The sequence below is a fragment of the Ochotona curzoniae genome, unplaced genomic scaffold (genome assembly GCF_017591425.1).
Source record: "Ochotona curzoniae isolate NIBS_2020 unplaced genomic scaffold, NIBS_Ocur_1.0 contig_3520, whole genome shotgun sequence".
NCBI lineage: Eukaryota > Metazoa > Chordata > Mammalia > Lagomorpha > Ochotonidae > Ochotona > Ochotona curzoniae.
Genome location: NW_024465894.1, coordinates 28,117,975 through 28,132,491, shown reverse-complemented (window position 1 = coordinate 28,132,491; position 14,517 = coordinate 28,117,975). Strand labels below are relative to the sequence as shown.

Here is a 14,517-nt window from a genome sequence, read left to right as displayed (position 1 = left end):
CTTACTGCTTAATTAGTACAGTTGGTTAATTGGTCAGTTTCTATTATGCATTAATCAATACTCATTTAAAATGAGAGGCTCCTCCTATGCCTAATGATTTATCTTTTCAAGTATCCATCTCTTGTGTCCTTAACATTCAAGCTTCCTGGAAAAGTCTGAACATTCTATCTGAATATCAAACACACAGTATGAAAGTTAGACTAGACTCATCTTTGCAGAATAGAATCCTTTGTACAATGCTGGAACAGAAGGGACAAGAGTATGAGTGAATGATGTAATCAAATTCCAATTGAGTCGTCTCAGATGATGTCTTATCAACATTTCTCACTCATTATCAGCCAGGCTACTTTTTTGCATCCATTTAAAATGTGTGTAATTTTTCATAGAAACTACAGTAAGCAGAAGAATATGAACTTTATGCTTTTCCTGGACTACAAAACTCTGAAATAACCCATTACTTAACATAATGATACACTTTCAACAATGTTCAACTCCTTAGAGAGTTTTTGAGTTTTTGCCTCAGATTCTATATCATTTTTGCTGCTCTCAAGTCCAGAAGGAACTCAACATGCTTGGATTCTTCTTTGTAGCAACTTGGCCTATCTGAAATGTCTTGTAATCTTTAATGCAATAATTTTTGCAAATATTCATTGTCAAAAGTCTATCAACCATTTTTAAGACAAATTATATTCTACTTTAGGATTCAAATATTTATTTTTGTATTAGTTCTCTGTTAGGCTATAAAACCAAATTTGATTATGCACAAAAGATTCATATATATGTGTTTATAAGTACATACATGTAGATACCTATTTGCAAACACTTCTTGCTTTTGTTCATAATTGTTATTACTAAATTTTACCAATAGATAAATAATAAAAATTTATCTGCTAGATCAGATGCTACCACTAATATTTAAAAGCACAGATGAATAATATTCTCTAAAGACTAGCAAATATTTAAAACTGAAATGCAAATTTCCTATTTTGTTTCTATATTTTACATGTCTGATATTTAAAAATCTCAACCTGAAATTGAGGTTCTTTTACATGGGCTGCAACGTATAAGTAAATGAACACTGTAATCATTGAAGAATAGTGTGGATAATCTGTGAAATAATATAGCTTAGAGCTTAGAGCTTAGATCTTAGAGCTTATAGCATAGAGCTAGCTCGTGAAGATAGAACTCTGCTCCAAACGAAAACGTGCTACTTAAGCCAACCCAGAGTCTTTGCATACCTTCATAGGAGCCAGTTGTATGGGTGTAATGCAGGAAGGATCCACCATGGGCTTCGGTCTGTTGGCAGTGTCCGCTAACAGGCTGTGCCATTGCTGCGGAAGGCCAGTAAACTTCTGTTCTTGTGGATCAAACCCAGTATGCACCCTGTGCTCAAAGTTGGATGGACCAGATATTTCAATCTTTTTCTTTTTCTTCCCAAACATGATGCCAAAACCTAGAAAATGCAAACAGAAAGCAGGCAGCTGTTTATTTTTGTCAGCAGTAGATCATAAGAAATTTACTACTAATTCCTTCAGTTACTTCCCTTAAGCCATTCCCCTATATACCAGTTGCCATGAAAGAAGGTTGGGTTTTTTTTTATGGTGTGTAGATTAGATTCTTTCACTTGAATTTTTTTTTGTTCATTTGAGTTGTGTAGCTTGGTTTCCAAGCAGGGAACTATGATATTGGATTGACCATAGATCCTGAGTTGACCAACAGACACTGGAAGAGAGCAAACCAGTTTGAGTTGGGGAGTTTTGGAGGCATCATGTATTTCTACTTTCTCCCTTGCACACCTGTCGCCTGCTATGAAGATCTCACACGGAGACAACACTTAGCTTCTATTTGAAAAGAGGGAAGCTTGAAGCAGAATACAAACCTGAACAATAAAATCCGAGACTAGTGAAGCCCAACCGAGCCTTTGATAAGACTTAGCAGACTCAAAAGTGAGAAATCAATGTTTGCAATTAAGCACTGAGATTTTTAATGGCTTCTCATGTGGGATTGTGAAAATTAAACTTGATAAGTACATAGAGAGAATCATCTCAAAGTGTGGAAGGCACTCTGAAAACATATGTGAAAACAAAATAAGATGAACATGTACCTGACAAATAAAGTAATAACAAACTTCACCATCTAAAATTACAATTAGGATTCAACAGACACTGTGAAGCATGTACAAAGTCATGCAGGACAAAGTGAGTGCTAGAAGTGTTGACTGCCTTTTAGATAAATCAACAACAAACTTCCCTGGCAATGCCTTTAGAGAAGGAAACCCAGGCAGTGATGCAGGCAATGAGATTTTTGTACTCAAAATTTTGCATAAAGTATTTCACTTCCTTGCAGTGATACAAATTAGCCAACTAGTTAAAACATTTCCAGGAGCCAGGCTACTTCTGGAAAAAATTTAAAATGGGCGAAGTTTATATTATGGTATTGAAAATCTGTAAGATAACCCAAGTTTGGAATTTTGGTAGGGTACCTGTTAGCTGTGCTCTTGGGTAACTGCTTTTTCCTCTTACAGTCTACTTCTTTGTGAACAGGGCAACTGCAATCAATTCGGGGCAATAGCTGAACTGATGATGATGTTTTGGCAAAATCAGACTGGAATTTATGGATCTCTAAGGAGCACTGTGCACTTGTGATTAATTAATTACTTGGAACTCTATGCTGTTTTATTTACTTGGATGTAAGAATCATGAGAGAAAGGATGTTGCCTGTTTGTTCATTACTGTTTGCCAAAGCCTGGCATATGTCATAGCTTGAGAAATATTTGCTTAGAGACTAAACAGCACATTTATTCAGTGCATATCACACTGGGTCAGAGATCCACAGATATTTACATTTTCCTTTACACTCTCCCTTTTTTCTTCTATATCCTTTTTTTCTCCATTAAAATTTCTGTTTGCCCTTTAGCTAGTTATCTCCACCTGCCAAGCAGCCTCCTCTTGTTGCCTTCTTAGTTTATCAAGATCATTTTCCATCCTCTACCTGAATAAACATTCTCTCGAAAAACAAGCATATCATTCGGAAGCTTAACTTCTGAGTCTCCACTGAAATGCACTCTACTCCTGTTACTTTGGGATGACTTGAAGAAATCATGAAAAGCCATAATGAAAAACTAATGCAAGAAGATACATGCCCCAAACACCTGTGATGTGCTGTCTCTTTTGTGAAACACAGCTTTAATTTGAATTTTCAGAAGTTTGTTGTTGTTGTTGTTAAAAGTAGGTAAAGAAATATAGGTCAGTTGATCTGAAGCATTTGCTCTCCTTAACCCCACAGCAAAATGTAAAAACATAAAGTTGCCCAGGTGCCCTTGGGTTGGTCCCTAACATACTGATTTTTTTGTCTTCAGATACGTCATTTTCCATGGCCAGTGGGACAAAAGAAAACATGACAGAGATATATCATATGTGCTTAAGTTGCAGGGCTTGTGCTGTCTCTGTCCTTAAATTCTGCAGATCACACAAGAACACACGCAGGCAAGAGATCTTGCAGCAGGGTCTGAATAGGAACCAGCCACAGGCAGAAGCAGAGCTGCCCAGCAGTTATTCACATGAGTGAGCCCACGTCAACCCTAGCAGAAGACCTACTTGAATGAGCCAGACTTGAAGGTATATACACAAATGCATGATTGTAGCATGAAACTGCTGTATCTGGGAGTAGATTTTGTTTAAAAAATCTAATCAGCTGCATATAGCTTATTGTCATCCCACACCTTGCATTTTCAGATACTCATCGTTTTTCTCTTTGAGTTTTAGCTGCTTTCAAGTTTCAAGTAACGATGTCCAAACTGGGTAATAATGCTGGTTGTCACAAAATTGTGTTAAGGTAAATTTGATTGTGACACTACTAACTGGTTGGTTGAAAGCCTGGAATGCTCTCACTGGTGGGAAATCACCTCCACTATGCCTCTATATGTCATCTCCCACTATTATTTAGTGAACATCAAAAAAAAAAAATGGCTAAAAAATTTTAACCATCTGTTGGTTTAATTCATTTGACATTTTAGTAAATTGTAGCTATCACTATTTAAAAAGGTAAAACTTGTTTCTAAAAAATCATATGAGAAAAGTTGTTTTGCATATACTCATACCTGAGTGAACTAAGCCAAATACTTTAAGGAACAGAATAGAAATGTTCCCTTCGTGCTTGTGAATTTCTCAGTGGTTGCTATGTCATTCAAGTGAAGAGTGTAACCTTCCCCTTTTTTTTGTTTAAAGATTTATTTATTTGAAAGTCTGAATTATGAAGAAAGAAGGAGAGAGAATTAGCTTCCATCTGCTAGTTAACTCCCAAGTGGCAACAATGGCCAGAACTGGGCCAAGCCAAAAGTGAAGAGCCAGGAGCTTCTTCTGGGTCTTTCATGTGTGGGAGGGGAGCCAACAACACTCAGGCTATCTTCTGCTGCTTTCTCCAGGCCATTAGCAGGGCGACAGACCAGAAGTGAAGCAGCCAGGATATGAACTGGTGCCTATATGGGACACTGCCATCACAGCTGGTGGTTTTACCTGCTATGCCACCTTGGCTGTTTCTGCTTTAAAGTAAGAGACTTAGAGAAATAAAACTTACATCTGAATTAACTTACCTACTCTGCATCCTGTAACACTATGTCTCTATAGTTTAAGTGGTGACAAACATGGTTTTACTTTTCTAGTATGTCTGTGTTAGAGAGAAGGGGACTGGCTTTGTGGCAGAGAAAGTCAAGCTGTTGCCTCTACCGTATCTTATGTTTCCTGCAAATGTACCTGAGACAGCAGATGATTGCCTAGGTGGGTGACCTAGCATGGATCTCCACTTCCTGGATTCAGCCTGTACCTGACCTGGCTATTGTGGCCACTGGAGGTGCAAACCAGCTGATGGAAGATCTGTCTCTCTCAATCTGCCTTTCAAATAAATGAGTACATGAATAAATCCTATTCAAGAGTTATAGAGGAATCAATACCCTTGTGATTTACCTACTTTCCTACATTTAGAGATAGAATCTCATAGGCAGACATGACAAGGTCCAGTGCCATGCTGCACTGTGCAGTCAAGGACATTTAAAGCTAGGAAGTCAATTTCTGTTTGGTGGATGTTCCTTCTGCCTGATGTGTACCTGTTCCATGGTCTGTCTGCATCATCTTACACTTCAATAACTATCGAAGACTCCTCCCAGGTTTGATAAGTGATGAGAAAGACTCACCCATCTTTTCATTTGGGTGTAAATTTGCCTCTGTACATATTTTATGCTTGATCTAAAGGCTTTGCTGTACAGAATTCACTGTAAGCTAACTTGAAGTAGAAAAAGTATGCACCCTACACTTGTAACAGGGTTTTAGGCATTCACAAGCAACTACAGTCAAATATCAGAGTTCTGAACTGTAAACAGTCAGGCTATCTTTGGACCTCATTTCTCTTGTCTGAATACCACTTCCATTTTGCTGGCTATTAAGGAAACTTCCAGGTGGTCCTGGTTGGTGGGGGAGGACACATTCTGAACTATGAAGCTTAATAGCAATTCTGAAATGCTGCTTGATTCTAGAACTGCAAATAAAGCCAAGTAAGGTCTACAAAACTAGATCTCTGTGATTCTGTCTTTTAACAGACTCAGCATATAATTATACTAACCATTGTGATTTATTACAGAAAAAGGATAAGAAATTAACAAGTAAAAAATGGACATGGGACAAGTCCAGCAAGTCCAGAGGAAACCAGGTCCAAGATCTCAAGTGTCCTCTCCTAGTGGACTCACATAAGACATAGGTCATTCCCTCACTTAGAAGTAAATTGTGACAACATATGTGACAGATGTCTACCAGGGAAGTCTATTAGAAACTTCCTGAAGATTATTCAGTACTGGCTACTTAGGCACCCTCTACTTTGTCTTTGCCAGAACATCTGTCCAGAAGAAAAGCACACGCTCAGTGCCAACCACATTGCTTGCATAAGCAGTGTAGGCACCCTAAACCATTTTTATCAGAGAATGCTGGGAATCTTTCTACAACCCAAGTTCCCAGATGGCAACCAGGAATAAGCCCAGCAATCGGGCTTTTCTAAGACATGAAGTCTCAAGCCTCCAGAGTTACATCTTCTGCACAGGAACTGATATAATCACCTCCACTTTACAAGAGAGGAAAGGGATGTTTAGTGCCCAGGATACACACTGGCAAGACAGGTGCCTCATGGTTTTGAAACACATGTTGTTAATCACTGGGCTATGTATTAAAGCACTGTTCTTCTCTACCAGGTACCACCTCCTACCCTGCCTGGAAAGCACTATTGGTTGAGCTGGTGAGCTTCATCAAAAGTAGCCAAGACATTCTGGAGGGTTTTTAAAACTCTTCCCCATCTCCCAAGAAAGACCTGTCCTTTTATTTTGCTTGCTTTGATTTTGCTTTGTTTCTTGAGATTGACTTTTATTTGAAAAGCAGGGTCAGAGAGAGAGAGAATGAGATACAAAGACCTATCTTTTAGCTGCTGGTTCTCTCCGCAAATGGCTGCACTGACCGGAATTGGATCAGTCTGGAACCAGGAGCTTCTTCCAGATCTCCCACATGAGTGAAGGGGCCCAAGAATTAGGGCCACCTTCTGCTTCTTCCAAAGTCCATTAGCAAGGAAGTGGACTGGGAGTGAAGCAACTGGGACTTGAATGGGTGCTCATATGGGATGTCAGCACCACAGATGGATTTTAACCTGTAAGTCACCATGCCAGCCCCATGGAAAGACCTGCTTTACAGATCTACAAAGAAATTAAACTCGGTATGCATCTCTACTTCCAGACCAAAGATGGACTCCCAATGAAACTGTTAAATATATCTTGACAATAGGATGCTGGACTCTCTACCACTGCCTATACCTATAATGTCGGGATATACTTCTGACTGTTGTAGAAGGACTACACTATTGTAATAACATAGGGGAAATCAGTGGGTGAGTAGGGAGAGTATGAAGAGATGGGGCGGGGGATTCTGGAACCAATGAAACTGTACTATGAACAATTATATATATGTACTATGAGTAATACACACACATACACACATATATACATATACCTACCTGACTACCAGCATGCTCACGAGCCATGAAAATTTGTCCTAACAATTTTATTCTCTAACATTTTCAGCTCCAAAGTCAGTTTAATGACTGCACGTTCTGTTTGCAGCACTGTCTCCCAGAATCTGACCTGTTTATATTTCTATCAGGCAATTTTGCTTTTAACATATCCTATGATCCTTTATTAAGGAATAAATATAGCCTAGTCAGTAAGATCAGTAAAATACTGATAGGAAATATCAATAATCTTCAGACACTAATCTGCTCAAAGGAGATTTTAAATGGAGTTGTGTCCACATCACACAAATTTCAAAGGTAGTAATTTTCTTGTTTATTCAAAATTATATAAAAGACAGTTGAGTCACATTTTTCATCATGAACAAAACTTGAATACATTATGTTAAGTAAAATATGCCAGACAAAAAATAGAAACCCTTGTTTTATTCCATGTATGAAGGTACACAAAAACGTTTGCAGAAAATGGAATTTAAGAATATTTTTGGTGCAAAAAGTTTTTGAACTATATGTACAGTTTTTTCATAATATACAATTGTCATGAACTTTTTGGAGACTCCTTATTTGCATGGATTTTAAACTTTCTGCATCAAAATAAACTTAATTTTGAATTTCATTTTCAATTACCCTAATATTCATAGGAGCAGAAAGAAGTATGATGGTTGAGGGGAGCAGGGATGGGAAGTCTGTGTTCAATAGGTTCAAAGCTTCCGTGTGGAAGGATGAAGACTGGAGATGGCTGGCATTGACAGGTGCACTCAATGTGGATGGCCTGTCATCCCACTGAACTCTATGCTCACAAATGTAAGCTTGCCATGTACGTGTTCAATAATACAAAGAGCAGAATTGGCACACATATCTGAGGAGCAGTGATGAACACAGGATAAAATCATTAGCAGACAGTGGCCGTCTGAAAGATGGCATGAGCAAGGACAAGATGAGTAGGTCTGAAGACAACATGTTGGAAAATCTTCTTGATCAAGTCTACCCCCACCCCTTCAGTATCTCAAATAGTGCCAGTCCAAAAATGTTGGCCTCTACCTTGTGACTCTGATGATTTAGGTGGCTTTTGTCAGCCCTACTACTGAGATGAAGAGTTAATGTAACTACTAGACAATTAAGGTTTCCAGCAACACAGAAAGCTGGAGACAGAAAAAGGCTAAAATGATGCATTTAATATACATTCTAAGAGTGAGTTCTTTCTGGTTGACTCCTTTATGAAGAGTTATTTCTTTGCTTTGCCTCAGATCTATTTTGAAGAGCTTGGTAAATGTAATAATGTATACTTAAGTACCTCGGAAATATCTACCTGTGTTCAGATAATTTAGGTTAAATGACTGGCCTGTCACCGGTAGAAGAAAAACGGCTGTTCCAGAAACTGCACTGCAGAAGGGAGGGCATAAAGCACACCATCTCATTGCTGATACATCATTGCTGAGATATGCAACTCTTAGAGATTCACAATGAAAACCAAAGATTCCACAGGCTTTCATCTTTGTTGCTTTATGGAAAATGTAATGTGAATTATATGTTTAGGGTTCAAAGGATACCAGAAGATAACTTGAGATAGGTTTATGATATATGATAATAAAGTTATTTCCCAAGAATTATCATTAGATATTAAACATGTTACAGTGCCATGGCTTCCCTTCCTTGGTTTCTTTCACTGTGCTGTTCCCTGGACATGATGCATGGGGCATTTATTCTATTCTCTTGGATGGCTTCTGCTCCAGAAAATTTGCCTCAAAGGGGGTTGGATCACCAACAAGATTCTGTTTATGCTTGGTCCCTGCTGCTGTTTCAGTGTCACTCACACTATTCCTCTGAGTTCTGCTGACCCGAGTCCTAACCCAACTTTTGAAGATGTCTGCCTTCTTAAAAGCTCCAGCTCCCTTTCTCCTGTGGATCTGACTCCAAGCCTTCAGATGACTTCAAATGTCTGATTTGCCTTCATGATGTTTGTGATTCTCTTTGGCCTTCACATCTGATCAAAACATTTGGATCCTATCTATGGCTTCCCGGTTCTATACTATTCTGGAATCTGGGCCTGCATATGGGTTTCACATCCATTTGTCTTATCTATCCCAGGTCACCTAGACACGCAGCATTATAAGACCTTTCTGTTCTGACTTAACTCCTCATCCTGCCTTTAACTGGAACATCATCATATTTTTCTATAAGCCACACTTTGAGGAAAATATGCTGAAATTCTGATCATGTTTACATTGGTAACAATATATTGAAATAGTAGCAAGAAGAAAATCATGAGTTTAGAGTAGTAACTACAAAGTAAGCACCAAAGAAAACAAACAAACAAAACTGCAGAAAATCGTGCTATATGTTACGTCACAGCTTCCATTTTACCATGGTCTGCACATCTGAATGTCTGAGCCTCTGATACCCTTCTAGACACTGACCCCCTTCACTCTGTTGCCACATCTTATGTCGCTCAGTTACCTCAGTTCCTTAAAGGTCTTTCACTCCTACCAGTTCCACCCTGTGTCTTCCTTTTGGCTCAGATTATGAGCATACTCTCTGTCCATTCCTCTCTCCCTTCATCAAGAACTCTTCTACCTGCCTTTCAAATAAAATAAAGACCACCTTATTTATTTATTTATTTGAAAGGCAGAATTAGAGCAAGAGAGAATGAGTATCTTCCATTGCTGGTTCAATTCCCAGATGGCTACAACAGCCTAAACTAAATCTGATCAAAGCTCAGGAGCTTGAAACATCCATTCTAAGTACTTGAACCATTATCCACTGCTCTTCAGGGTACACTGCTATTGTACCCTACAAAAATTATGATTTAAAATTATAGCAGTAATTATATGACACATGCTGACTGTGTATAGTGTAAAGCAGCATATTAAACAAAAGCTAAGAGTCATCCCAAACACTTAATCCATTGCAAAATCCCAAACCTGGACCTCTTTCTATTTGCTTATGACATCTGTGTAACAATTTCAGTGTTTGCATGTAAATACCACCACGTGGTGTATACTGTCTTGGATTTTTGGGTAATTCTTAAAGTAATTTTAGCTGTTATGTTAATAAGAAAGAAAATGCTGGCTATCTTGTCATATCAGTATATCAATATTTGATTTAAAAAAAATCTCCATAGCATCTATAAAATGGAAAGTCTTGTAACTTATCTATTGATTCCTTTACTGGTCCCCATGGCACCATTACCCTTTGGCTGCGAAAAACAACATTCTAATAAGAATCCTGGCTCAAGTATCATTCTGCCTCAATAAGGGCAGGTGTATAACACAGATGGTGAGATACGGAAATAATGGCATGAAAGACCTGTATGCATATTTGCTAGGGCTACTGGAAGAAAAGTAGGGTGGCTCAATGGAGTTCACGCTCTGGAGATGAGAAACGGAAATCCAAGGCATTGGCAAGGTTCATTTCCCCTGAGTCACTTTCTATGTATAAAATTGTACCCAAATTGCCTTTAAAAAAAAAAATAAATAAAGATACCAGTCATACTACATGAGGGCTAATGTAACTCAATTATCTCTCTGAAGTCTCTATCCTTCAATGTAGCAATATTTTGAGGCATGGGTAGTTAGGTTGAACATATGAATTTAATATAATTTAGCTCACAAAATGAGATTTGAGATTTTTAGGTGCTGGCAGGTTAGCATTCAGAAAGTCCAATTACCCCTTTCTATGAGCACTGCTGGAAAGCAAAGATGGTGTTTTCTAAGAAGTCTTAGGCCTCTTCAGTCTGGTCTTCATTTTATCTATGCCTGGCACATAGCAGGTGATCAATTAATAGCTGCTGCGTGAACTTGACCTAAAATATTCCCTTCAATAAGCCAATTTTATCATTTAACCAGATTAACTTTTGATCGACAAACTGTAATTGCACATGCATTGGGAATATGATATGATGTTTTGATAACATACATATGTAGAACGTGCAATGAGTAAATTAATATAAGCAATACCTCACATCCTTTTTTTATACTGAGATATTTGAAAAAATTTCTCTATCTTAAAATGCTCATTATTAACTATTCTCCCTTTGCTATGCAATGGAGCTCAAATTAACTCTCCTGTCATTTTATGTATGCTCTTTAATAATAAATGAACAGCCACATAACATGATAATGGCATGGGAATGGCAGCATGGGGCAGCCACATACACAAATTTCTGTCTCAAACTCTGCATGTAAAAAAATCATTTTAACATACAGCTTTTCAGAGGCACAACAGCACAGAAACCCCAGATCTCTGAAACCTTTGCTTCATGATTATTATTCATCTAAAAATATTGATTAAGCATTTACTGCTTGCCAAGCTGTGTAGCCAAAGCTGTGGAGAACTACAAACTTGGGGGAAAAACTTTCCATGAACAGTGATGTTGGAGCCATATTTTCTGAATTCAGATTCTAGCTCATTCACTTACTGGTGCAAATGTCTTATCTTTTCAAGGCCTCAGTTTCTCATGAACAAGATATAGCTAACAAAATTTATGAAAAAAGGCTGTAGTGCATATTTAATGAGTAAGGTTTAGCATACACATAAAAAAACTGCTTGGCATGCTACGAGCAAGCCACATTCACATCATTAAAAAGGGAAGAAATAAAATGTTTTAGAAAGGAAGGGTCATGATATCTATTGTCTTGACAACTGCCTGTGAATTTCGAATTCACAGAGGAAGGGATGTACAGGCCCATTTTAGGTGAATTGTATCCTCTTAGAGTAAGATCTTACACAATTATTACACAATATCAAAACCAGGAATTTGGGCTTGTGGCTCTGTGTCATTTTATCACAAGTTACATTTGTGCAATCACCATGATAATTAAGATATAGAACTGCTCTACCATGACAAACGATTTCTCTGAACTACCCTTTAAAAGTCTCATTTTACCCTGTTTTCCTGATTACCCATAAATCCTGTAAACTTGCACTCTTTTTTAAAAAAAGTCTAATTCATTTGTCTGAGGGAGAGAGGGATGGCTAATGGGAAGGGCAGAGGGGAAGGTTGGAAACAGTAGGAATGACTATTCCCATCTGCCGGTTCATCCCCCACATGCCTACTTATAATGGCTTAAGATGAAGCCAGGAGATGTAAATTCAATTCAAATTACTGCTCATGCATTAAAACAAAATCTTGGATAAAATGAAATATATAAAAACAATCTCCCCTATTTTACACTTTATTAAATACTTAAAATTAGCATGTATTCCATATTATTTTTCTCCTTGATAGCATTATAATAAATTGAAGGAGAGTAACCATTCTGTTACATATATTTAAACTGGATGCTATGAGTTCAGCCTTTGTGGATAAGAAGGCACAGGTCTTACAAAATCTGAGGTAGAGGCTTTCCAAGAAGGAATACCCAAGACAAAAGCTCCAAGGAAGAGAAGAGCTTGTTTTGCTCAAGAAAAACAACAAAAAAATCACTTTGGGAGTGAAGTTATATTAAATTAAAACCTCATCTTGAAACATTGTCTAGATCATTCTAGTTTTGAGGTTAGTATTCTATTCTATTCCATTGCCAGTAATATTTCTATCACCTTTATGAAGTTGATGAGGGCAAGATCTTGTTACTAGAAGCATCTCCACAGTGACTCCATTGAGAGCATTGTTCCACAACACTATATATTTTGCTTAAAAACTACCGAAAGTTTTGACATTATATCCACCTGCTTTTCACCAATTCAATTCTTTATGATTTAAAACAGTATTTATTTGGCCCACGATACTGTGAGCTGAACATTTATACTGGGCTCAGGCAGTGGCTCTTGTGGTCTCAACAGGGCTGTTGCGTGTTCTGTCGTTACTTGTGCGTTGGAAACTGCTTTGGGATGGACTCTCATATTCAGCAGAGTAGCATGGCTGTTTTCTCATGGTAGCATTAGAGATGAGAGGAAGAGGTCGCAGAAGAAAGCACTTGAGACTCAAACATTGAAAAGGTAGATACAATTTGGTTCATTATTCCAAACCAATGCAAATCATAAAGCCAGTTACAATTCAGAAGGTGATGAAATAAGTCTACTTTTTTGGGGAGGGAAGAAAAGTCACATTGCAAATGGTGGTGGGTAGGAGCGATGGAGAGAATTAGGAGCATGTCTGCAATCTGTCACAAAATGTAATGACATGCTGGTAAATGCCTGACAATCGGTTCTGAGGGGAGGTTAAACAAGCTCTGATTGAAGTGCCCACTTCTGTGGTACAACTACTTCCACATAGCTCATTTCAAGCCATCAAAGTGACATTGCTAAGTGGTTATTTTAAAAGTTTTTCTTAAAAGATGGGAACTGGCTCTCATGATTCAACATGAGCTTGTTTCATCATAACTCTAAGAATAACCTTTCAGTCTTGCAACTAGACATAGAATGCTACTATTCTTGGCCTCATGCATTCAAGATAACACAATAAGATCTTCCACCTGCTCTCAGAAAGGCTACTGCAAAGAGTTGCAAACTCCACTAATAGAAGAAATGTCTTCCAAATTCACATAATGCTTATTTTGACTCTATAGGCTCTGGCAACAGAAATTACAAGATTTGTGATAGATATTGTCATAAAATTCTGAAACTTCTCAGGTTATTAAAAAGATAATTATGTGTACACATATTCATGTGCAACTGCCAATTAAAACTAAATATTTTACAAAACATAATTGGAAACATTGTCAAATTTAACATCAGAGACTTGTTTCTTCCAGACCTTAAGAAGATTAAAATTGAATGCATACAAATTTGACATAAAGTGAAATAACCTTAAGTAATTTAAAGCAGTGATATTTGTTTCCAAACACAAGTTGTCATTGATACCTTTAAAAAAAAACCTTAGAGTTGGGCAGTTGCTTGAAGCAGTGAAAAGAAAAAGTTGGGAGGCTGCACATCTAAATTATTTGGTTATATGTGTTAAGAAATACATAGCAACGCCTATGAGAAAATTTTCCCAAATGTGGTTAAAATCTGAAGGGATGAGGCTGGTGCCATGGCTCAACAGGCTAATTCTCCACCTTCAAGTGCCAACTCCCCACATTAGACCCGACATGATAACCTAGTGGATAAATCCTTTCCTTGAATCTGCTGAGATCCCATATGGGCACTGGCTTGTATCCCAGCTACTCCACTTTCCATCTAACTCCCTGCTTGTGGCCTGGGAGAGCAGCTAAGGATTGCCCAATTCCTTGGAACCCTGTACCTGTGTGGGACATCAAGAATAAGCTCCTGGCTCCTGGTTTCAGACCAGCTCAGCTCCACCTGTTATGGTCATTTGTGGAATAAGCACCTGTATGGAAGATACTTTTCTTTCTGTCTCTCCTCTCTGTAAATCTGCCTTTCCAATAAAAATAAATAAATCTCTCTAAAAAAAAAGCTGAAAGGATTTTTCCACTTAAAAAAAATTGAAACCTTAGAAATTAGCCAGAACCATTAGGCAAGAAAACAGAAATCAAAGGAATACAGATTGGAAAGGAGGAAGCCAAA

At 37.9% G+C, this 14,517-nt stretch overlaps 1 protein-coding gene across 1 annotated transcript in view; it reads right to left on the bottom strand.

Annotated features, from left to right (window-relative positions):
* PAK5 (p21 (RAC1) activated kinase 5) overlaps positions 1-14,517 on the bottom strand; it is a 235,493-nt gene that overhangs the window by 82,036 nt on the left and 138,940 nt on the right. The window contains exon 3 of the mRNA XM_040981197.1: positions 1,239-1,453. Coding sequence (XP_040837131.1) covers positions 1,239-1,442 — 204 coding nt within the window. The 5' untranslated portion in view covers positions 1,443-1,453. The remainder of the gene's footprint in view (positions 1-1,238; positions 1,454-14,517) is intronic.